The sequence below is a fragment of the Oncorhynchus mykiss genome, chromosome 17, assembly GCF_013265735.2.
Source record: "Oncorhynchus mykiss isolate Arlee chromosome 17, USDA_OmykA_1.1, whole genome shotgun sequence".
NCBI lineage: Eukaryota > Metazoa > Chordata > Actinopteri > Salmoniformes > Salmonidae > Oncorhynchus > Oncorhynchus mykiss.
Window position 1 is genome coordinate 34,430,736 of NC_048581.1, and position 23,730 is coordinate 34,454,465.

Below are 23,730 nucleotides of genomic sequence, written 5' to 3' on the forward strand. Positions count from 1 at the left end.
CAAATCATTTAAGTGCCTTTGAACGGTGTATGTTAGTCATAGCTGCAGAAGCACCTGGGCATTGTTGCCAACTCCTCAGTAAGGAAAGTAGCTATTGGCTGTCCTATAAGTCACTAAATTACATAATTGCATAATTGGCCATGTGCATGTAATTGTGATGGATGCTGTAGAGAGAGGAATAGCGTCTTGGGAGAGACAAAAAGTGAGTAAAAAACACCCTAAATATGTTTAGAACTACAAATTAACTTCTGTAGATTCTTGGGACCGGCAAAAGAGACACTCTGGCAGAGTTACTTCGTTTTTTTTTTTTGTCGTTTTCTTAATTTGGTTAGGTTTTTAACCTTATGGTCCACTTAGGAGCCTACAACAAATCACAGTAAAACACATTTTTAACCATAACATTTTTTACGTTTGTTTTTATACAATCTACATTAACAATCTAAAGGGACCAAAAAGAGACAATGTAAAAAAAAAAATACCAATGTGAGAAAATTATGGTAACTAGTCTGGCCCTAATTCAGGTTATTTATTAAAAATATGTTTTTATGTAAGCCAGGGCGGGATCAGCCAGCGGCGGCTTCCCGTATGTGCGATTCATTTGCAGTCTGGACGTGGAGGGGTGAACATCTCCTGTTCTGACTGCAAAGCTGGGAGGGACTGCTGCGTGAGGACTGGGCCACCTGTGAGTGCTTTGGGATGGGGCCCACGGCAACACTCGCTGCTCGTTGAGAAGAGTAAGAACGATATGTGCTTTCACGTCAGAGTCTCCAATAACACCAGAAAAAGTCGCTAGATTTGTCGCTAGTCGCTTTTTAAACAATTTGTCGATAGAGGTGTCTGAATATTTGCTAAATATGGGATTTTTTTGCCCACACTGGCACATATCGGACTGCTAATACAGGACTATTAAAGGCCCAGTTCACTACTTTTGTGAAAGTATCACCCCCAGGTGCAGTGTTGCCAGCTTGATTTCGACATTCCCAATATTTTTGATCTGAACCAAATGTGACTAATTTCAGGAAACTATGTGTATGTCACCTGTCACGACAAAAAATCCTTCTAGAACATGTGATCTTTCATGTGCCTTATTAAAAACTTAAAAATTTGTATTTACAGATGGTCTACAATTGTTAAATTATGAGCCTAGTCTGTTTAGCCACAGAAAATGTCAGGAATCTTTCCACTAGCCATGATTGGCTGAGATAATGAACGGGCCGGACAACCCGAGAGTTGAGTTCGGATTGGTCTGCCATGTAGCACGCTTCTGTCTATAACATGAGCTGGTCAGTATGTATAGGTAATCCTTTCTAATGGCGCTTTTTTTAAAGATCTCACCTAGTAGAACTGCAAAAGTGTTATCTCCACTTTCTGGAGGACCGAGTTTTGAAATCATTGGAATGCCCCGTGGAATTAGAATATGTGAGGTTCTGTGTTATACACTATAGCCCTTACCATATGTGATGGAATATTATTTCCTGTTGGCTTGTGTGGATGTATGTGTTATGCAACATAGCTGACTTGAGACATTGTTAACAGTTTCAGGACCATGGGCCTTTCTCATGATGGAAAAATACAGAATAACATGACAGGAACTGTGCAATGAGTTGGGGGAGGCACATTCAGAACGTAGTGTTGCGAGAACAAACAGTATTTTGTTAGATAACAGGAGCCAGGTGCCTGATAACTGTATATTCTACATAACTACAACGACTGACCGCTGGAGTGCCCGGGGGCTGGTACCAGCTCGTGCGCCAACAATCAACGAAAGGCTGGGTGAGTCTAAACCACGCCCAGTCTATACTCTGTGACAGGCCGGCTCGGAAGCAGGAACTACCTCTGTCAGAGAATATTATAATATCTTTGTCAGGAACAAGTCAGTTCTCTGTTTGCCCTGCGAGGTGTGACTGAGAGCCCGTATATACGAAAATTGCATTTACCACTTATTGCTTAGCTAATAAAAAATACATAATCGGTGACTCAATGTCATATTTATCCTGATACCAGATTCGAATTGACGCAACCCTAACAAGTATGATAGCTAAGGAAATGGCGTAAATTCTGGCGTTTGATTGAAAATCTGCAGAGGGAGTCGAAGAGAACACACAAGGCTATTGTATAAAACACAAGTCTCAGGATTGCATCTGTGACAGAGGGAGAAGTGTCGATCCATGTATACGGGTAAAATAGACTAGCTAGCTACATTCATATATTAAAAGTTTCTAATTTTGTCAGCAAGTAATTTCAAGTTAAAGCGTACTGTTCGCTACAGTTGAAGTTGGAAGTTTACATACACTTAGGTTGGAGTCATTAAAACTTGTTTTTCAACCACTTCACAAATTTCTTGTTGACTTGCCAAAACTATTGTTTGTTGTTTAGGACATCTACTTTGTGCATGACACAGAATTTTTTTCAACAATTGTTTAGAGATTATTTCACTTATAATTCCAGTGTGTCAGAAGTTAACTGTGCCTTTAAACAGCTTGGAAAAATGCAGAAATTTATGTCATGGCTTTAGAAGCTTCTGATAGACTAATTCATGTAATTTCAGTCAATTGGAGGTGTACCTGTGGATGTATTTCAAGGCCTACCTTCAAACTCAGTGGCTCTTTGCTTGACATCATGGAAAAATCAAAAGAAATAAGCTAAGACCTCAGAATTTTTTTTGTAGACCTCCACAAGTCTGGTTCAGTCTTTGGAGCAATTTCCAAATGCCTGAAGGTACCACGTTCATCTGTACAAACAATTGTGTTCAAGTATAAACACCATGGGACCACACAGCTGTCATACCGCTCAGGAAGGAGACGTGTTCTATCTCCTCGAGATGGTGAGAAAGGTGCAAATCAATCCCAAAACAACATCAAAGGACCTTGTGAAAATGCTGGAGGAAACGAGTCCTATATCGACAACCTGAAAGGCCGCTCAGCAAGGAAGAAGCCACTGCTCCAAAACCGCCATAAAAACGCCAGACTACGGTTTGCAACTGCACATAGAGACAAAGATCGTACTTTTTGGAGAAATGTCTTCTGGTCTGATGAAACATTATGACCATTATGTTTGGATAAAAAAGGGGGATGCTTGCAACCCGAAGAACACCATCCCAACCGTGAAGCACGAGGGCGGCAGCCTCATGTTGTGGGCATGCTTTACTACAGGAGGGACTGGTGCACTTCACAAAATAGATGGCATCATGAGGTAAGAAAATTATAAATGTTTTCTAATGTAATCATAGAAAGTTTGCATGCTCAAGATAGCATGCAAATGTCACAGGTCTGTGGAGATCTTCACAATTGCTGTAATAATCTGTGCAGAATCCCGAACAACATTGCTCACTTGGACTATGTACTTTTAATATAATCTCAACTGCAATCCAGGTCATTTGGTTGTACTATTATATAGATGAAGGAAGCACAGTGATAAAATGTAAGTTGTATAAATACAAAATATCTGACATTGTATTCCCATTTGAACTTTTAAAGCACAATGGTTGAAAGTGCAGTGATAACACATTTTAGATGACAACTAAACCAAAAATCAGACCGTTTTTCCATTGGAATTTGGTTGTGCTTTTATATGGTTGAAAGCCTAGTGAAACACATTGTTGAATTCCCAATCTTCTGTCTGTCTTTTAGAGTGGGTGAATAAAGGTTAAACTCATTGATCAACGTCTCCACCAAATATTACCCACATTACCATGTTGAAATTACCTGGTGTGCCCAGTGGACTAAGAGAATGAACTTCAAATCACTATATAGTTGCCCAATTAGCTTACACTCTTTCCTTAAACATATTCCCTTTAATGTAGGAATTGTGATTGAAGCAACATATCAGCCCTTTTGAATATAACTTAAAGCAAATCTAATTTTTAATTTGTTGAACGAGTGCATCGGCATATAATGTTGTATTGAGTCATCAAAAAGTCATTGTTTGTCTCCATAGTTGGAATGTTAGAGTCACTGTCTGTATGGTTATTGTTTATCGTCTCTCACAAAACTAGACTATCTGCAAACTACAATTTAAAAACAAACAAAAAAACGTTAAAATGCCTAAACAACAAATGAAAAGGGAGACCTAGACATGGTCCGATTCCCTAGCATTCTGCACAATAGGTTTAGCATATTGCCAGGTTGATACCACAGGAGGCTTGTGAGGGGAGGACGGCCCATAATAATGGCCAGAATGGAGCAAATAGAATGGCATCAAACACCTGGAAAGCATCCACTTATTCCACTCCAGTCATTACCTAGAGCGTGTTCTCCCGAATGAAGGTGTCACCAAACTCCTGTGGTTGATACATGACAAAGGAACTGGCAAGTTTAGTCTTAACTTGCACCTACACAACAAGCCTGTAAACAACAGCCTGAACAAGCCTATTTATCTAATGCTGTACTCTCTTCATATGGTCAACAACTTGGAAGGTTATTTTAAATATGTTATAGCTAGAGTGAGTTGTGTGGGGGAGATCAGGCGAGTCTAGAGCTACAAAAGAGCCTTTTGCAATGCCCACTAAATCAAATTTATTTATATAGCCCTTCGTACATCAGCTGATATCTCAAAGTGCTGTACAGAAACCCAGCCTAAAACCCCAAACAGCAAGCAATGCAGGTGTAGAAGCACGGTGGCTAGGAAAAACTCCCTAGAGAGGCCGAAGCCTGGTTCCTCTCTAGGTTATGTGGGGTGGCCAGTCCTCTTCTGGCTGTGCCAGGTGGAGATTATAACAGAACATGGCCAAGATGTTCAAATGTTCATAAATGACCAGCATGGTCCAATAATAATAAGGCAGAACAGTTGAAACTGGAGCAGCAGCACGGCCAGGTGGACTGGGGACAGCAAGGAGTCATCATGTCAGGTAGTCCTGAGGCATGGTCCTAGGGCTCAGGTCCTCCGAGAGAGAGAAAGAAAGAGAGAGAGAGAATTAGAGAGAGCACACTTAAATTCACACAGGACACCGACTAGGACAGGAGAAGTACTCCAGATATAACAAACTGACCCTAGCCCCCCGACACATAAACTACTGCAGCATAAATACTGGAGGCTGAGACAGGAGGGGTCAGGAGACACTGTGGCCCCATCCGAGGACACCCCCGGACAGGGCCAAACAGGAAGGATATAACCCCACCCACTTTGCCAAAGCACAGCCCCCACACCACTAGAGGGATATTTTCAACCACCAACTTACCATCCTGAGACAAGGCTGAGTATAGCCCACAAAGATCTCCGCCACGGCACAACCCAAGGGGGGAGGGCGCCAACCCAGACAGGAAGATCACATCAATGACGCATCCCTCCCAGGGACGGTATGAAAGAGCCCCAGTATGCCAGTGACTCAGCCCCTGTAATAGGGTTAGAGGCAGAGAATCCCAGTGGAAAGAGGGGAACCGGCCCGGCAGAGACAGCAAGGGCAGTTCGTTGCTCCAGAGCCTTTCCGTTCACCTTCCCACTCCTGGGCCAGACTACACTCAATCATATGACCCACTGAAGAGATGAGTCTTCAGTAAAGACTTAAAGGTTGAGACCGAGTTTGCGTCTCTTACATGGGTAGGCAGACCATTCCATAAAAATGGAGCTCTATAGGAGAAAGCCCTGCCTCCAGCTGTTTGCTTAGAAATTCTAGGGACAATTAGGAGGCCTGCGTCTTGTGAGCGTAGCGTACGTGTAGGTATGTACGGCAGGACCAAATCAGAGAGATAGGTAGGAGCAAGCCCATGTAATGCTTTGTAGGTTAGCAGTAAAACCTTAATCAGCACTTGCCTTGACAGGAAGCCAGTGTAGGGAGGCTAGCACTGGAGTAATATGATCACATTTTTTGGTTCTAGTCAGGATTCTAGCAGCCGTATTTAGCACTAACTGAAGTTTCTTTAGTGCTTTATCCGGGTAGCCGGAAAGCAAAGCATTGCAGTAGTCTAACCTAGAAGTGACAAAAGCATAGATACATTTTTCTGCATCATTTTTGGACAAAGTTTGATTTTTTGCAATGTTACGTAGATGGAAAAAAGCTGCCCTTGAAATGGTCTTGATATGTTCTTCAAAAGAGAGATCAGGGTCCAGAGTAACGCCGAGGTCCTTCGCCGTTTTATTTGAGACTACTGTACAAACATTAAGATTAATTGTCAGATTCAACAGAAGATCTCTTTGTTTCTTGGGACCTAGAACAAGCATCTCTGTTTTGTCCGAATTTAAAAGTAGAAAGTTTGCAGCCATCCACTTCCTTATGTCTGAAATACATGCTTCTAGCGAGGGCAATAACCAGCTGTATACTCCCACACAACTCACTCTAAGCGCTATATCATAGAAATCAATAGCTATTTCCATGGTAAAATGTTATGAGGTGCATTTGTTCCATTGGTTTTGTTGGTAAACAATTCTGATAGGCCTACATTATGCCCAAATAGCCACAGTAGCCTGCTTGGCCACTGACTAAAACTGTAACTGAAGCAGGTAAAGCCAGTGTTCACGGGAAACGTGTGCCAGAAGTGCACAGACTGCTTAAAATGTTCAAGTTTCCACTCGCAATACATTTCTGTCATTGGAAACTGTCTTATGACTATCACCTTGTCAGACTCGTCCACTTTGCCACATCTGGTGGCCTAAATGGTTTCAGAATGTTGTACTTTGACCTTTCAGGTGCACTTTAGCCTCACACCTGACATGCTTTGTTCTCATCTTTGGCACAGCAAGATAGACACATGGAGGAGGTACCTCAAGGCCACACCGCACCTCCTGACAATATAGGATGAGTTTATTCAACCTGTCTGTTTAGCATGTTATTATAATGATGTCCACAACCTTTTAAGTGGTACTTTGGTTGAGCCAGTAGCTCTGTTGATTTTAATAAAGTGTGGAAAGTAAGGGATTGATTGTGTTTTCAAACAAAGATGCTTCAGCAAGGTCAGAGAGGAGTAGAAGACGCTCAGCCAACCACCTTGACGAGGTGCAACTGACCACCTTGGATTAATTTTACTATGGTTTTTGCATTTGTTTAGTCATTTGGAGTTATGTTTGCCCTGTATTTGTTTGTTTTATATTTACTCTGTATTTGCCTCCAGGTGGCGCCAATGACCAGGTTGACAGGTTCTGACGTCACTGTTTTATCTGTGGCTGAAAAGTAACATTTACCTAGCCCGTGCTCCCCACGCCCCACCCATTTTCCCTTTAAGAGAATGGGCGAGTTCATTTTCCACCGCCAGTGTTTGTACATTTTAGACCATTCAATTGAAACAGTCACCCACGGAAACGCAAAACAAACCCGCCCAATGCTTTCTGTTCTTGCTGTTAGGGTGGCCAGAAGGGTTATTTCTTCCCCCTTCGATATAGTTTGAGAATAAATTAAACCAAATGATCACTGTTTCTTATAACTGTATTGAACTAATGATAAATAGAGAAGATCGACAGCACAATTCTCATAGAGTGTAGGAATGACGTCAGCAGCCGTTCTGAATACAGCACGAGTACAAACCTCTTGACCGGTGAGACTATCTTTCCTTTTCAAAATATTTTAGGACTACGATTACGACTAATTCTATAACCCAGGCTTTATAATTTAGTGCCTCGTTGAGTGCAGTTTTGAATGCTAAAATAATAATTAAGATGAATGTCAATTGTCTTACAGGATTCACTTTTATAAATGGGCGTTTTCTATATTGGCTATACAGATTGCTAATAAAATAAAGATATTTAGTTACAGCATTTAGATTTTTTCCTGTAACGGCACAATACGTTTTAATGACTGTTAAGAACCTGTACAAATGCTGGAATACCAATACACTAAAATAAACTCCACATGAAAGGTGTATGGCAGGTAAACTACTGCCAGATGACTAGGTTGAAGCAGTTCATTTTCTTCTCTTTAAAATAGAAGAGTCAATAATGCATTCCAACCGTCACCAGATGACATTGACAAAAAGCAGAGAAGCAAGTCTGTCAAGCAAAGGGGTGGATCACTTATCAGCTCTCCTAACATTTTGAAATAAAAATGTACAGTTGAAGTCGGAAGTTTACATACTTTCAGGTTGGAGTCATTAAAATTCATTTTTCAACCACTCCACAAATTTCTTGTTAACAAACTATAGTTTTGGCAAGTCTGTTAGGACACCTACTTTGTGCATGACAAGTAATTGCTTACAGGCAGATTATTTCACTGTATCACAATTCCAGTGGGTCAGAAGTTTACATACACTAAGTTGACTGTCTTTAAACAGCTTGGAAAAATCCAGAAAATTATGTCATGGCTTTAGAAGCATCTGATAGGCTCATTTACATAATTTCAGTCAATTGGAGGTGAACCTGTGGCTGTATTTCAAGGCCTACTTTAACTCAGTGCCTCTTTTTGACATCATGGGGAAAATTTAAATAAATCAGCCAAGATCTCAGAAAAGACAATTGTAGACCTCCACAAGTCTGGTTCATCCTTGGGAACAATTTCCAAATGCCTGAAGGTACCACATTCATCTGTACAAACAATAGTACACAAGTACAAACACCATGGGACCACGCAGTCGTCATACCGCTCAGGAAGGAGACGCGTTCTGTCTCCTAGACATGAATGTACTTTGGTGACAAAGGTGCAAATCAATCCCAGAACAACAGCAAAGGACCTTGTGAAGATGCTGGAGGAAACGGGTACAAAAGTATCTACAGTGCCTTGCGAAAGTATCCGGCCCCCTTGAACTTTGCGACCTTTTTCCACATTTCAGGCTTCAAACATAAAGATATAAAACTGTATTTTTTTGTGAAGAATCAACAACAAGTGGGACACAATCATGAAGTGGAATGACATTTATTGGATATTTCAAACTTTTTTAACAAATCAAAAACTGAAAAATTGGGCGTGCAAAATTATTCAGCCCCTTTACTTTCAGTGCAGCAAACTCTCTCCAGAAGTTCAGTGAGGATCTCTGAATGATCCAATGTTGACCTAAATGACTAATGATGATAAATACAATCCACCTGTGTGTAATCAAGTCTCCGTATAAATGCACCTGCAATGTGAAAGTCTCAGAGATCCGTTAAAAGCGCAGAGAGCATCATGGGACGGAGATTTGTCTTCCAACAAGACAATGATCCAAAACATAAAGCAAAATCTACAATGGAATGGTTCAAAAATAAACATATCCAGGTGTTAGAATGGCCAAGTCAAAGTCCAGACCTGAATCCAATCGAGAATCTGTGGAAAGAACTGAAAACTGCTGTTCACAAATGCTCTCCATCCAACCTCACCGAGCTCGAGCTGTTTTGCAAGGAGGAATGGGAAAAAATGTCAGTCTCTCGATGTGCAAATCTGATAGAGACATACCCCAAGCCACTTACAGCTGTAATCGCAGCAAAAGGTGGCGCTACAAAGTATTAACTTAAGGGGGCTGAATAATTTTGCACGCCCAATTTTTCAGTTTTTGATTTGTTAAAAAAAGTTTGAAATATCCAATAAATGTCGTTCCACTTCATGATTGTGTCCCACTTGTTGTTGATTATTCACAAAAAAAATACAGTTTTATATATTTATGTTTGAAGCCTGAAATGTGGCAAAAGGTCGCAAAGTTCAAGGGGGCCGAATACTTTCGCAAGGCACTGTATATCCACAGTAAAACGTTTCGGGTAGCTTCCCACAATAAGTTGGGTGAATTTTGGCCCATTCCTCCTGACAGAGCTGGTGTAACTGAGTCAGGTTTGCATGCCTCCTTGCTCGCACAAGCTTTTTCAGTTCTGCCCACACATTTTCTATGGGATTGAGGTCAGGGTTTTGTGATGATCACTCCAATACCTTGACTTTGTTGTCCTTAAGCCATTTTGCCACAACTTTGGAAGTATGCTTGGGGTCATTGTCCATTTGGAAGACCCATTTGCAACCAAGCTTTAACTTCCTGACTGATGTCTTAATGTTGCTTTAATATATCCACATAATTTCCCTTCCTCACGAAGCCATCTATTTTGTGAAGTGCACCAATCCCTCCTGCAACGAAGCACCCCCACAACATGATGCTGCATTCCCCATGCTTCACAGTTGGGATGGTGTTCTTCGGCTTGCAAGCCTCCCCTTGTTCCTCCAAACATAGCAATGGTCATTATGGCCAAACAGTTCTATTTGTTTCATCAGACTAGAAGACATTTCTCCAAAAAGTACAATCTTTGTCTCCATGTGCAGTTGCAAACCGTAGTCTGGCTTTTTTATGGTGGTCTTGGAGTAGTGACTTCTTCCTTGCTGAGCGGCCTTTCAGGTTATGTCGATATAGGACTCGTTTTACTGTGGATACAGATACTCTTGTACCTGTTTCCTCCTGCCTCTTCACACGGTCCTTTGCTGTTGATCTGTGATTGATTTGCACTTTTCGTACCCAAAGTACATTCATCTCTAGGAGACAGAACGTGTCAGGTAGTCCTTGAAATACATCCACAGGTAAACCTCCAATTGACTCAAATTATGTCAATTAGCCTTTCAGAAGCTTCTAAAGCCATGACATTTTCTGGAATTTTCCAAGCTGTTTAAATGCACAGTCAACTTAGTGTATGTAAACTTCTGACCCACTGGAATTGTGATACAGTGAAATAATCTGTAAACAATTGTTGAAAAAAATTGTCATGCACAAAGTAGATGTCCTAATCGACTTGTTAATAAACTATAGTTTTAGCAAGAAATTTGTGTAGCGGTTGAAAAACAATACGTTTTAATGACTCTAACCTAAATGTATGTGAACTTCTGACTTCAACTGTAGTCGCAACAGGAACTGCAGATAGCAAATGTTAATGATTCACTAATTACATAGAAATTGATTCCTGATGTGGCAAGGTATGTACTGAAAGAGCGAGACATGTGCATGTTTCCTATTAGAAATAGAAGACATCTGATTCGTGGACTGAAACACTTTCAGCCTTAATAGCTCTTTGTTTACATGCTTATTATTGGTATTATGAAAAAGTTGTTTTTATGGGTACAGGATGAGAGCAAACTACTACAACTTTCTCCCATTGTTACAATCATTCAAGTTCCTAATTATAGATGTTCTCTCTTTACAGGAGCAAAAATGATGTCTAGCATTTACCTAACTGGAGTTCTACGTGTCATTCTGGTATCGATTATCAGTTTAGGAGGATTTGTGGTGCTGTTTTTAATGCATTACAGCTCGGCACCATCTCTGTTCTGCCCTCCCCTGCCTGCTTTCCCACCGCAGTACTCAGAGAGACCCCAAGGACAGCACAACAGCTCCTTGGCTAAGACCCTACCAGACAAGCCCATTATGTTGTTGTGGTTCTGGCCTGAACACTACAGGTTTGACTTAAGCGATTGTGCCACTCTCTTCAACATTGATAGCTGTCTCCTGACTGATGACAGGTCAATATACAACAAGGCAGACGGGGTGCTCATCTTTCACAAATCCATCAAGCAAGATTTATCCAACTTGCCTCGATCACCCAGGCCACCATTCCAGAAGTGGATCTGGTTCCATGTTGAATCCCCTACAAACACAAACAGGCTATCTGGTCTAGAGAACCTTTTCAATTTGACCTTGAGTTACAGGCAGGACGCAGACATCCCTATTCGTTGGCGCTTGACCGCAAGAAAAGGCCAGGGGGAGGATTTTGTGCTGCCAAAAAAAGATAAATTAGTTTGCTGGATTGTGAGTAACACTAATCCTGCCACTGGATCAGGCCAAAGGTATAACTATTACAGAGAACTTGTCAAACACGTTAAGGTGGAAGTCTTTGGCAAGGCCTTTGGCCGTTTCTTGAACTATGAGGACTACTACGATACCATCTCCAGCTGTAAGTTTTACCTTTCCTTTGAGAACTCAGTTCACAGAGACTATATCACTGAGAAGCTAAACGGACCACTTGCAGCAGGAACTGTACCAGTAGTATTGGGCCCACCTAGACAAAACTATGAGGACTTTGTCCCAGGAGATTCCTTCATCCATGTTAATGACTTTCCAGATGTGAAAGCCCTGGCAGAATTCCTCCTGAAGTTAGACAAGGATGATGAGGCATATCTGCACTACTTTCAGTGGCGTGAACACTTTTCTGCTCAGCGCCATCTAATTCAACAGTATCAAGAGTTCACCCATGCTATTTGTTATGCCTGTGACCATGTGGGAACACATAAGGAGTACAGAGTTGTTCACAATCTTTACAAATGGTATTTTGGTTAATAAGGAACTTACAATGATCTCTACAAATATTGGTGTTTTGAGCCCCACATTTTCAGCAACCCCCCAAAAATATGGGCTTGCCTGTTTTTTTGGCCATTAATACGTGTCCCATGTCAATTTGCAAACAATGTAAAAAATATATTGAGTTAATAAAGCTGCATAAAAACAAGGTCTCATTTGTTTTCTTGAGTAAGGCAGCTCCAAAATGCAGGTGTTTCATCCTAGCTCAGTGCTTTCTGTGGGGGTGGGGCAAGCCAGCAGAAAATAGGAGCGTTGCACCGTGATTGGCTCAGTGTTCTGTCACTCATGGGGACACTAAGTCACCGTGAAGTCTAAGTCCTTAGTAAGGATAGGCATAGAAAATTCTAGCCCTTTGTGACCTGCTATATATAGTTACATTAGAAATGCCCTTCCAAGAAGGCTCAAGGTCATTGGCCACAGATAAAATTACGTAAAATTATGTGAGCACAGCTGAAAACTGTTGTTCTGACTAAAGAAGTAATAAAACTGTCCTTTAGACTAGTTGAGTATCTGGAGCATCAGCATTTGTGGGTTCAATTACAGGCTCAAAATGGCCAGAAACAAAACTTTCTTCTTAAGCGCATCAGTCTATTCTTGTTCTGAGAAATTAAGGCTATTCCATGTGAGAAATTGTTTTAAAAAAAAAGACGATCTCGTACAACGCTGTGTCCTACACCCTTCACAGAACAGCGCAAACTGACTCTAACCAGAATAGAAAGAGGAGTGGGAGGCCCCGGTGCACAACTGAGCAAGAGGACAAGTACATTAGTGTCTAGTTTGAGAAACAGACGCCTCATAAGTCCTCAACTGGCAGCTTCATTAAATAGTACCCGCAAAACACCAGTCTCAAGGTCAACAGTGAAGAGGAGACTCCGGGATGCTGGCCTTCTAGGTAAATAGCCTTGGACACCACACACACACACATCACACAATTTCTGGGATCTTTTATTTCAGCCCATAAAACATGAGCATTTATATTTTTGTTCAGTGTGTGTGTGTGTGTGTGTGTGTGTGTGTGTGTGTGTGTGTGTGTGTGTGTGTGTACACACATATTAGTACATACAGAAAGTATTCACACCCCTTGTCTTTTTCCACATTTTACACACAATAACCCATAATGTCAAAGTGAAATTGTGTTTTTAATGTTTACTAATTAATATTAAAGCTGAAATGTCTTGAGTCAATAAGTATTCAACCCTGCTGTTATGGCAAACCTAAATACAGTGCCTTCTGAAAGTATTCATACCCCTTGACTTATTCCACATTTTGTTGTTTTACAGCATAAATTCAAAATGGATTACTTGTTTTTTTGTCACCCATTTACACACAATACCCCATAATGACAAAGTTAACATGTTTAGACATTTTTGCAAATGTATTTCAAATTAAATACAGATCTCATTTGTATACTGTAAGTGTTCACACCCCTTTCCAAATTGAGCTCAGATGTATCCAATTTCCTTTGATGATCCTTGATGTCACTGCAATTTGGAGTCCACCTGTGGCCAATTCAATTGTTTGGACATGATTTAGAAAGAAACCCACCTGTCTATAAGACCTCACAGTTGACAGTGCATGTCAGAGCAGAAACTATACCATGATTCTCCAAGGAACTGTTGCCGAGATAATTTTAATAAGGTGTATATCTGGGGAAGAAGGCACATGCTGGGGAAGAAGGCACATGCTGCGAAAAAGGCACATGACAGCACACTTGGAGTTTGCAAAAAGGCATGAAAAGATTCTGTGGTCTGATGAGACAAACATTTTACTGTTTGGCCTGAATGTAAAGCGCTACTGTATGTCTAGGGCCAACCAGGCACATCACCCGTCTAACACCACCCCTACCGTGAAGCATGGTGGTGGCAGCATCATGCTGTGGGGATGCTTTTCAGCGGCAGGGACTGGAAGACTGATAAGGATAGAGGGAACAATGAATGGAGCCAAATACAGGCAAATCCTTGAAGAGAACCTGCTTCAGAGTGCAAACGACCTTAGACTGCGGTGAAGATTTACGTTTCAACAGGACAATGACCCCAAGCAATGCTGGAATGGCTTCAGAACAAGAATGTCCTTGAGTGACTCAGCAAAAGCCAATACTTGAATCCCATTGAAAATCTGTAGAAAGATTTGAAGATTGTGGGTCACCGCCGCTCCCCATCTAACTTTTGAGAGCTTGAAAAAAGAAAAAATCCCCAAATCACAATGTGATGGACATATCCAAGGTGCTTCTACATCTACAAAGTATTGACTCAGGGGTGTGTAAATTAGATATTTTTGTACTTAATTTTCAATAAATTTGCTAAAATGTATAAAAATATGTTTTCACTTGTCATTATGGGGTTTTGTGTGTTGATGGGTGAGAAAAAATCTATTTAATACATTTTGAATTCAGGCTGTAAGACAAAATGTGGAATTAAGTCAAGGGGTATGAATGCACTAAGTTCAGGAGTAACAATTTGCTTAACAAGTCACATAAGTTGCATGGACTCACTGTGTGCAATAGGAGTTTAACATAATTTTGTAATGACTACCTCCTTTCTGTACCCCACACATAAAAATAATTGTAAGGTCCCTCAGTTGAGCAGTACATTCAAACACAGATTCAACCACAAAAATAGGGAGGTTTTTGCATTGCAAAAAAGGGTACCTATTGGCAGAAGGGGTAAAAAATAATTAAAAGCAGACATTGAATATCCCTTTGAGCGTGGTGAAGTTATTAATTACACTTTGGATGATGTATCAATACACCCAGTAACTACAAAGAAATACAGTTGAAGTCAGAAGTTTACATACACCTTAGCCAAATACATTTAAACTCAGTTTTTCACAATTCCTGACATTTAATCCTAGTTAAAATTCCCCGTCTAAGGTCAGTCAAGATCACCACTTTATTTTAAGAATGTGAAATGTCAGAATAATAGTAGAGAGAATTACTTATTTCATGTTTTATTTCTTTCATTACATTCCCAGTGGGTCAGAAGTTTACATACACTCAATTAGTATTTGGTAGCATTGCCTTTAAATTGTTTAACTTGGGTCAAACATTTTGGGTAGCCTTCCACAAGCTTCCAACAATAAATTGGGTGAATTTTGGCCCATTCCTCCTGACAGAGCTGCTGTAACTGAGTCAGGTTTGTAGGCCTCCTTGCTCGCACACCCATTTTCAGTTCTGCCCACACATTTTCTATAGGATTGTGGTCAGTGCATTGTGATGGCCACTCCAATAACTTGACTTTGATGTCCTTAAGCAATTTTGCCACATCTTTGGAAATGGGCATTAGTCTTCCGGAGTCGAGGCTATGTAACTACTATGTGGACTATGTTGACACAGTGCACTGTATATATATATAGGTATAGGGGCACATCGAAAAGTGGGAGAACATGTTTTGTTTTCTAAACAGGTCTATTAGTTAACATTCCACCCAAACTCAAATGTATCAATTAAGTATTGGCAACACAAAAAACTTACATGATATGTATTATTTTATTAGAAGTGTTAAGTGTACACAGTGTAGTATTCAAAAAAAGAAAGTGATAAAACACACATGGATGCTAGTTATACAGTGTCTAAGGTCAACATGAGTGTACAAAACAGTAGGAACACCATAATATTAAGTTGCACCCCTTTTTGCCCTCATAACAGCCTCAATTCATCAGGGAATGGAATCTACAAGGTGTCGAAAGCGTTCTACAGGGATGCTGGCCCATGTTGACTCCAATGCTTCCCACAGTTGTCAAGTTGGCTGGATGTCCTTTGGATGGTGAATCATTCCTGATACAAATGGGAAACTGGAGCGTGAAAAACACAGCAGCGTTCACCTGGATTAACCTGGTCAGTCTGTCATGGAAAGAGCACCTGTTCCTAACCTTTTGTACACTCAGTGTACAGCATGTATGATATAAGCACACAGCATCAAATCACTAAATAAACAAAGGTTTAAAGAGTATATCTTAATACATTTAATTGTTTTTCTTTCAGACATTCAAAGTGTCAGACATTCAAAGTGTCACAATCCAGCAATATTGCCATTGTCCAATGGTTAAATTAGATTTTAACAACCTATTAAAGTAGTTAATCCTTTGATTATCATTAGCCTTAGTTCAACAACTACAGCAATACGTTTTGGTATTTTAAATGATACATCTCATTTGAACCTTCCCCCTGAAGGTGCAGTACATGGTTATGCCAACATAGAACATACTGTATTCCAAAGTGTACCCAATGTGTGTGGAGTGTACCCAAATATTGCATAAGAGAAATAGATCTAGCCTAGATGGGTTAAATAGATCAATTTACATGGGTAAAATCTTACAGTAGGCTGGAGAGACCTTCAATATCCATCAAGGACTATCATTACAGGCACCATTGGTTGGATTTGGGTATATGTCAGGGATGCTAACACAGTGCTATGTATCCCTATGGAGTGTTAGGTAACCCTGTATGGTGATATTCAGTCATATTTATCAAAAGGATTGGAGTAAATTCCATTTAAATTCAGTTTACTTCCTGAGTTGAAATGGAATAGTCTCCAACCCTGATTAAATGCCACCCTATTCCCTACATGCATTACTTTTGACCAGAGTTCTATTGGCCCTAATAGTGCACTATATAGGGAATACAGTGCAATCTGGGACGCAGCCTGAAATCTCTTTTCAGTTGTTCCTCAAAGAAGTCTAGGCCTGGATGGGTTGGCCCTGACTGAGGAGAAAGCCCCGATGTGGGAGACCAGGTTGGGCTCTATGCTGTGCGCTCTCTCTCCGGTTATAGTCCGAGCCATCTGATACAGAACCATGTCCTTAGCATTGCCCTTGACGCAGAATGATCCATCCAGGTACTCCGCCGCCCTGAGGGATGAGTTACCCGGAAACAGCATGGCAGGTGTGCAGCACTCGGTCGCCGGGGACACGGCGTAGAGCTGCGGCGAGAAGCGCCGTACCTCGAGTAGGTAATGCCGACCAGCCAGCTCTACGGCGACCATGATGTACAAAGTGAGGAAGAGGAGGTGGGTGGTGGAGAGGGAGAAAGAGAAAGGTGTACCGTGACTAAGGATTAGGAGGAGTGCGGTAGCCCCAACTAGTCCAAGTCCCACCCATTCCAGGATGCGGTAGGGTTCGGGGTTCCAGTAGCGCTGCAGCCTCTCCGGGTGGTAGAGCTTGACGTAGAGGGTGTGGAGGGCGAAGCGCCGAGAGAGTAAATCTTGGATCACGGCAAAGAAGTCCGCCCTGGGTAATGCGTCGTCCTCAAGGACCATCAAGTTTTTGGGGCTTGCCAGCTCCCATCCTTTGCGCAGACAGTAGACGTAGTCCCTCTTCTCCCTCTCAAAGGTGTTGACGTGAGCCTGGTTCTTCCACTGCTCCTCCAGGGACCTCCGCACCACCAAGAACTGGCTCTCCAGTAGCGCCGCATCCTCGTTGTCCAGGGGACCGCTTTCCACATCACACACCAGCACTTCAGCGCAACGCCGTCCCTCGCCGCATCCTCTCAGGAGGGAAACCAGCCGCTGCATCACTTGAAGCAGGTAGTGAAATTCCTTGCCCTCCGTTCGCCTGGCCGTTACCACAGTGATCAACAGCTCGGATCCCTTGACGATGTTGGAAAAGCCAGCCGACCCAGTGGTAGACCGTGATGCCTCCCAGAATTCCAAAGCCTCCTGCCCTCTCTCGTAGCTCTCCGCTAGAAACTGATCGCTCATGTCATTCAAGTACATCGATTTAATGTAGTAGTAGGAATAGAGTAGCCTGTGGCAGCACAATGGCAGTACGATGCCAAACGTTACGATACATAAAACTAGTCCTTGGGCAACAGGGCTGGACCACCGTAAATGCTGGCTCGCCAGAGCTTTCCATCGAGGCATTGGTAAAGATGAGTATTGTAGTGTTGAGTAAAAAAAAAAAAGTAGAAAAAAGATTCAGGTCTCAATAATGATTTAACAAACCTTATGTAAAAGGGGATATTTGATCTGAGCGGTTTGCAATGTTAGGGTTTGGCAACACCTTCATACAACTGTTAATTTCCAGGTTGGCTGTGTGAAAGAGTTGTGGTGGCTAAAGGCGAACTAGTGTAGTGAAAACTGATGTCAAAGCAACCAGACCGGAACAGCAAAAATAAAAGCTCTGTACGCAAAGCATTGATATGGTTGCTTTTCATAGCTTTTATCCTCCAGCAAAATGTGTACAAAAGTAGATATCCACGTTTGATATTGTATCTCTGGCCAAGGAAAAGCCAATTAAAAGTCTCCAACTGTAGACCATCTACAAACACTGCTGCTACCTGCAGCATTCCACGGTTCCATTAGATCCCATGTTCCAGGAGAAACTATGAAAAAAAAGAATGTTATTAATTTTGCTCAGGCTATTCAAATTGGGAGGCACACCCAAATAACATGACTAGCCAGGTGTAGACTGTACCCAAAGCTTCAACTACTGTACGGCAACATTAACTATTTAATTAAATGTCACGTCTGACTTTATATAGTCCGTTGTTTTTAGGCATCCTATCGCTGTGTGTGAACCAGTACAATTACAACGAATTACAAATTCGTTTGATTGTACATTAAGATTATATCGGTAACAAGCGAGTTAGTGCCCCACGTTACCTGGCTATTGCTACAGCACACCGTTGTGCATAATCGGGTCAACATGCAGAGAATAGAATGATCAACATAAGCCCATTTACATTACTAAATGGGCTACTGTGCTGTCCAGGAAAAAAATGGCAGCAAAATATTAAACATCTATTTTCCTTAGTCTATACTGCGTTAGATATACGGTTGAAGCAACAAATAAACAGTCTCACCATAACTTCCAATGTGGTAACATAGTTGCTACATGGCTGCCGTAGCTAGAATCAAGGGTTGTTTCAAAATGCGCACTTAAATTCTGCATTTTAAATGGTGATCTTCCAACAACACCTGATGCCCGGTTTACATCGTAACGTATATCTTTACCCTACTGAACAAGACTAGTCACAGATTGAACAATGAGACAGATATCGCTAGCTTGTACTTGGCTTTGCCCACTAGGATGCATTTGTTTCCATTGGAAAGGACAGGCTGTGGTCTATCTTGGGTTAGTTAAAACGTCTTTGGTGTCGTCTTTGTAAAAGTCGCAAAATGGAGGAAAGCCTGTCTCTCGTCAGAGATTGCATTTATTTTGGGATATTGCAAAATTACCTTTTCGTTCAAGAAACAGGACAAATATATAGCTTGAGGTTATAAAACATGTTTAATTACTTTTCCCTCAACAAGTTTCTCTACCTTTATACAAAGTCAAGATAGTTTGCACTGCAGATCAGCTAACTGTTACCAGCAGCTAGCTAAAGGAAGGCTAGGTTGAAGATACAAACGTCATTATCACAATACACTTAAATGGGAGGCCATACAATATAATTGTATTGTGTATTATTCAACAATACTATTAAAATAGTACTCACTTTAAGGAATGGGTAATTGTTCACAACAAGTTGCTAGCTATCCCATAAAGCCATTTCCTAAAACCACATATTTCCATCTCCTGTGGTTTGGTAACTTCCTGTTCTTCGACGGACTCTGGACTGAAGACGAGGAAAAGTTAGAAAAATATCAAAATATGCGCTGTTCGTCTCGCAACGGAGCCTTCGACCGCAAGGGGGTGTCCCAATTGAAATGCATGACATCCGGCGTAACGTAACGGAGTGTATATGGTTTTGCGTACGTGAACGAGGCTTCAGAGAGCAAACTGTCTGGTATGGGAGACGTTGAGGGGAGAACGCAGAGCGCTTAAAATATGTTACTTATCCGTACCATATGTATTGATTTAAAAAGAAAACAAATCGTGAACATTAAAAATAAAGTTAAGAATGTTAACAGTATATTTTCGAGGACGGGTGAAATAATGGATGTTAATCAAAAACCAAACAATTGACAGCAAACTGTAAACGAAAATAAGACAAAAGCAAAATCCAAAAACTTGTAAAATAAAATAGAAAAAAGCCTGTCTATCATGTTCATCGATTGGGCTAAGACGAACCCTCACTCCAAAACTAGCGAACCAATGGAGACTCATTGTCTACGCCTCCCTCTAAATCCCGCCCTTCACGGAAAAAATAATGCCAAAACTCGCAATCTAAAAGACTGGCAGTGAAAGCAAAGAAACAGACATAGAAGCAAAAATACTAGTAGCGTAACCAAAAGGTAGCACATGCAGGCAAGAGCGTAGGCTAAAAGTATTTCAATAGGATTGGTTGCTGGGAAAGTTTTGCATTCATTTGGCATTAGTTTTGCATTCATTTTGTATTTGTTAAAAAAAAAAAATTGTAATCATGTCATTAGAGATTTGCTTTCGCTTTAAAATTATTTGTTTACACGTTTGGGGGTTTTGATGTCTTATTTTTGTTTACAATTCTATACATTTTGCTTTCAATTGTTTGGTTTCTGATTTCAACATCCATTATTTCACCCGTCCTCGAAAATATAATATACATTCTCAACTTTATTGTTCATGTTCACAATTTATTTTATTTTGAATTCAATACATATGGTGTGAAATTGACCCCATACACGTCGCCCTAACAATGGGAGTCTTTGTGCAAAAAGCAGCAAGGTGGGCTGTCTAGCTCCCGCCTATCCTTTCTTTGGATTGGTGGATACTTAAGTAATAATGCCTGAGAAGGCGGTGTTTGGAGGATATACAGGCACGGTGTTATTCATTTTGTAATTTTTTATTTAACCTTTAACTAGGCAAGTCAGTTAAGAACAAATTCTTATTTACAATGACGGCCTACCAAAAGGCCTCCTGCGGGGATGGGGCTGGGATTAAAAATGTAAAAAATCATAAAATATAAATATAGGACAAAACACACATCATGACAAGAGAGACCTAAGATAACAACATAGCAAGGCATCAACACATGACAACACAGAATGGTAGCAACACAACATGGTAGCAGCACAAAACATGGTACAAGCATTATTGGGCACAGACAACAGCACAAAGGGCAAGAAGGTAGAGACAACAATACATCACACAAAGCCTCCATAACTGTCAGTAAAAGTGTCCATGATTGAGTCTTTGAATGAAGAGATTGAGATTAACCTGTCCAGTTTGAGTGTTTGTTGCAGCTCATTCCAGTCGCTAGCTGCAGTGAACTGAAAAGAGGTGCAACCCATGGATGTGTGTGCTTTGGGGACCTTTAACAGAATTTGACTGGCAGAACAGGTGTTGTATGTGGAGGATGAGGGTTGCAGTAGGTATCTCAGATATGGGGGAAGTGAGGCCTAAGAGGGTTTTATAAATAAGCATCAACCAATGGGTCTTGCGACGGGTATACAGAGATGACCAGTTTACAGAGGACAATAGAGTGCAGTGATGTGTTCTATAAGTAGCATTGGTGGCAAATCTGATGTCCGAATGGTAAATAACATCTAGCTGCTCGAGCGCACCCGTACCAGCCGATTTATAAATTACGTTTCCATAATCTAGCATGGGTAGGATGGTCATCTGAATCAGGGTTAGTTTGGCAGCTGTGGTGAAAGAGGAGTGATTACGATAGAGGAAACCAAGTCTAGATTTAACTTTAGCTTGCAGCTTTGATATGTGCTGAGAGAAGGACAGTGTACTGTCTAGCCATACTCCCAAGTACTTGTATGAGGTGACTACCTCAAGCTCTAAACCCTCAGAGTGAGTAATCACACCTGTGGAGAGAGGGGCATTCTTCTTACCAAACCACATGACCTTTGTTTTGGAAGTGTTCAGAACAAGGTTAAGAGTAGAGAAAGCTTGTTGAACACTAAGAAAGCTTTGTTGTAGAGCATTTAACACAAAATCCTGGGAGGGGCCAGCTGAGTATAAGACTGTATCATCTGCATGGATGAGAGAGTTTCCTACTGCTTGAGCTATGTTGTTGATGTAAATTGAGAAGAGCTTGAAAACAGCGATCCCTAAGGTCATTACAGAAAACACAAGAGTGATACCTGTCAGGATTATTTGTGAGGATAACATCGAGGAGAGTAGCCTTTTCTGGGTGTTTTGAGTCTTACCTTGTGGGATTGGTAATAATCTGAGAAAGATTTAGGGAGTCCCATTGCTTTAGGACTTGGTCAGGTGGTTAAAGCATGTCCCAGTTTAGGTCACCTAGCAGGACAAATTCAGACTTAGTGTAAGTGGCCAGGAGAGAGCTTAGGGCAGATAGGGAACGGGCCGGTGCTGATAGAGGATGATAGCACCCAGCAACAGTCAACAAAGAGATATTTGAAAGTTTAATGCTTAAAACCAGCAAATCAAATTGTTTGGGGACTGACTTGTTATAGACAACCGACCACTGAAGGTGATCCTTGGTAAAGATTGCCACTCCCCCACCTTTGGAAGATCTGTCTTGCCAAAAAAGGTTATAACCAGAAAAGTTAACATAAAACACTCTTCCTTAACCACATCTCAGTAATGACCAACACATCTGGATTGGAGCTATGAACCCACACTTTCAATTGATCAATTTTACGTAATAGGCTTCCTAGTGTTAACGTGCAGAAAACCCAGGCTTTTACGAGAACAGAAATCAGTGAAACAGATATCAGCGCACAAGTCAGAATTGGGGCCAGTTACAGTAGATGGGCCAGGGTGTACATGCACACTTCATCAACAGTAATACAATCAAGGCATGGCATATGACAGGGAGAGCTCTGCAGTGCAGATTTATGACATCTGAATGTGCATCAGATGGCAACAAGATCATATTATACAGCAATTTCATCAGGTAACATGAATACAAAGCTGGCGAGAGGTGGTTAGAATAGGATGGGAGGCCAAAAGTCAGTGTAAACAACAGAGAATCAGAGTCCCAAGTGTGGGGACAAACAGTCTGTCCCACAGTTGGGTAAAGAAAGTTCATAGTTAACAAAGCATGCAGGAGTCAGGAGGCAAATAGCAAAACGCACAATAAAATAATAAAATATAGAATGACTTGGGGCTAGCCATTGTAAGGTCAGAGTCACTCGCCCCAACAGTGCATGTGTGCTGGAGGCGAGCAAAAGCTCGGGAGAGAGGGGGGATTGTGGTGGGGGTACCTGTACCAGGAAAGGGAATTGGACTGTCCCAAATGGCTCATTAATGTAAATGTGCATATTGAAATGCACTGTCAGTAGTGATGTTGTTTTGTAAATGTTATGTTGTGATATTGTTTCATAAACATGTTGCAATGCATATACTTTAGTATGTTTGTTTAGTTAAATGGAAAATGTAGGTTTGCCTAGGTAATTGCTTAATTAATTAGGGTTAATTGTTCTAAGGGGAGGGGCTAGCCCTACAAAAGGAGCCTCTCTTTCAGTTCATGGAGAGGCATTTTGGATTGAGCTGTGAATGAGGCAGCATTGTCTTTAGCTGTCCCATAAGGTATATGTTTGATGGCAGTACTGTTGTTTTTGTTCCGGAATCACTATGTAAATAAACACCCTTGCACAGAAGAACTTTTGCGGCTCCGCCATCTTTTTATTTTGATAGAGGTTAGGTTTTTCCATTATAGCCTTCTGGCCTACTCTACGTGACATATGGTGGCAGTGGTGGGATGGCGCACCGAAAATCATTGAATTCCAACAAGGGAGGT

General features: G+C 41.2%; 2 protein-coding genes across 5 annotated transcripts; one reads left to right on the plus strand and one right to left on the minus strand.

Annotated features, from left to right (window-relative positions):
• Window positions 1-151: 151 nt before the first annotated feature.
• Window positions 152-12,297, plus strand: LOC110493783 (4-galactosyl-N-acetylglucosaminide 3-alpha-L-fucosyltransferase 9). 3 transcript variants are annotated; one of them, XM_021568261.2, is made up of 2 exons: window positions 152-202; window positions 11,005-12,297. In XM_021568261.2, the coding sequence occupies exon 2, from the start codon at window positions 11,013-11,015 to the stop codon at window positions 12,132-12,134; it is 1,122 nt and encodes a 373-aa protein (XP_021423936.2). In that variant the 5' UTR covers window positions 152-202; window positions 11,005-11,012; the 3' UTR covers window positions 12,135-12,297. The 3 variants fall into 3 exon arrangements, with proteins under 3 accessions (XP_021423936.2, XP_021423937.2, XP_021423935.2); XM_021568262.2 differs by lacking the exon at window positions 152-202 and adding an exon at window positions 646-734; XM_021568260.2 differs by lacking the exon at window positions 152-202 and adding an exon at window positions 7,193-7,463.
• A 3,323-nt stretch (window positions 12,298-15,620) lies between these two features.
• Window positions 15,621-20,098, minus strand: pgap4 (post-GPI attachment to proteins GalNAc transferase 4). 2 transcript variants are annotated; one of them, XM_021568263.2, is made up of 2 exons: window positions 19,588-20,098; window positions 15,621-18,471 (listed from the first exon to the last, which is right to left on the minus strand). In XM_021568263.2, the coding sequence occupies exon 2, from the start codon at window positions 18,008-18,010 to the stop codon at window positions 16,820-16,822; it is 1,191 nt and encodes a 396-aa protein (XP_021423938.1). In that variant the 5' UTR covers window positions 18,011-18,471; window positions 19,588-20,098; the 3' UTR covers window positions 15,621-16,819. The 2 variants fall into 2 exon arrangements, with proteins under 2 accessions (XP_021423938.1, XP_021423939.1); XM_021568264.2 differs by lacking the exon at window positions 19,588-20,098 and adding an exon at window positions 18,952-19,495.
• Between the last annotated feature and the right edge of the window lie 3,632 nt (window positions 20,099-23,730).

Bases quoted from the DNA above. Each gene is read 5' to 3' on its own strand.
- pgap4 (XM_021568263.2), bottom strand. From the start codon at position 18,010: ATGCCTCGATGGAAAGCTCTGGCGAGCCAGCATTTACGGTGGTCCAGC.
- LOC110493783 (XM_021568261.2), top strand. From the start codon at position 11,013: ATGATGTCTAGCATTTACCTAACTGGAGTTCTACGTGTCATTCTGGTA.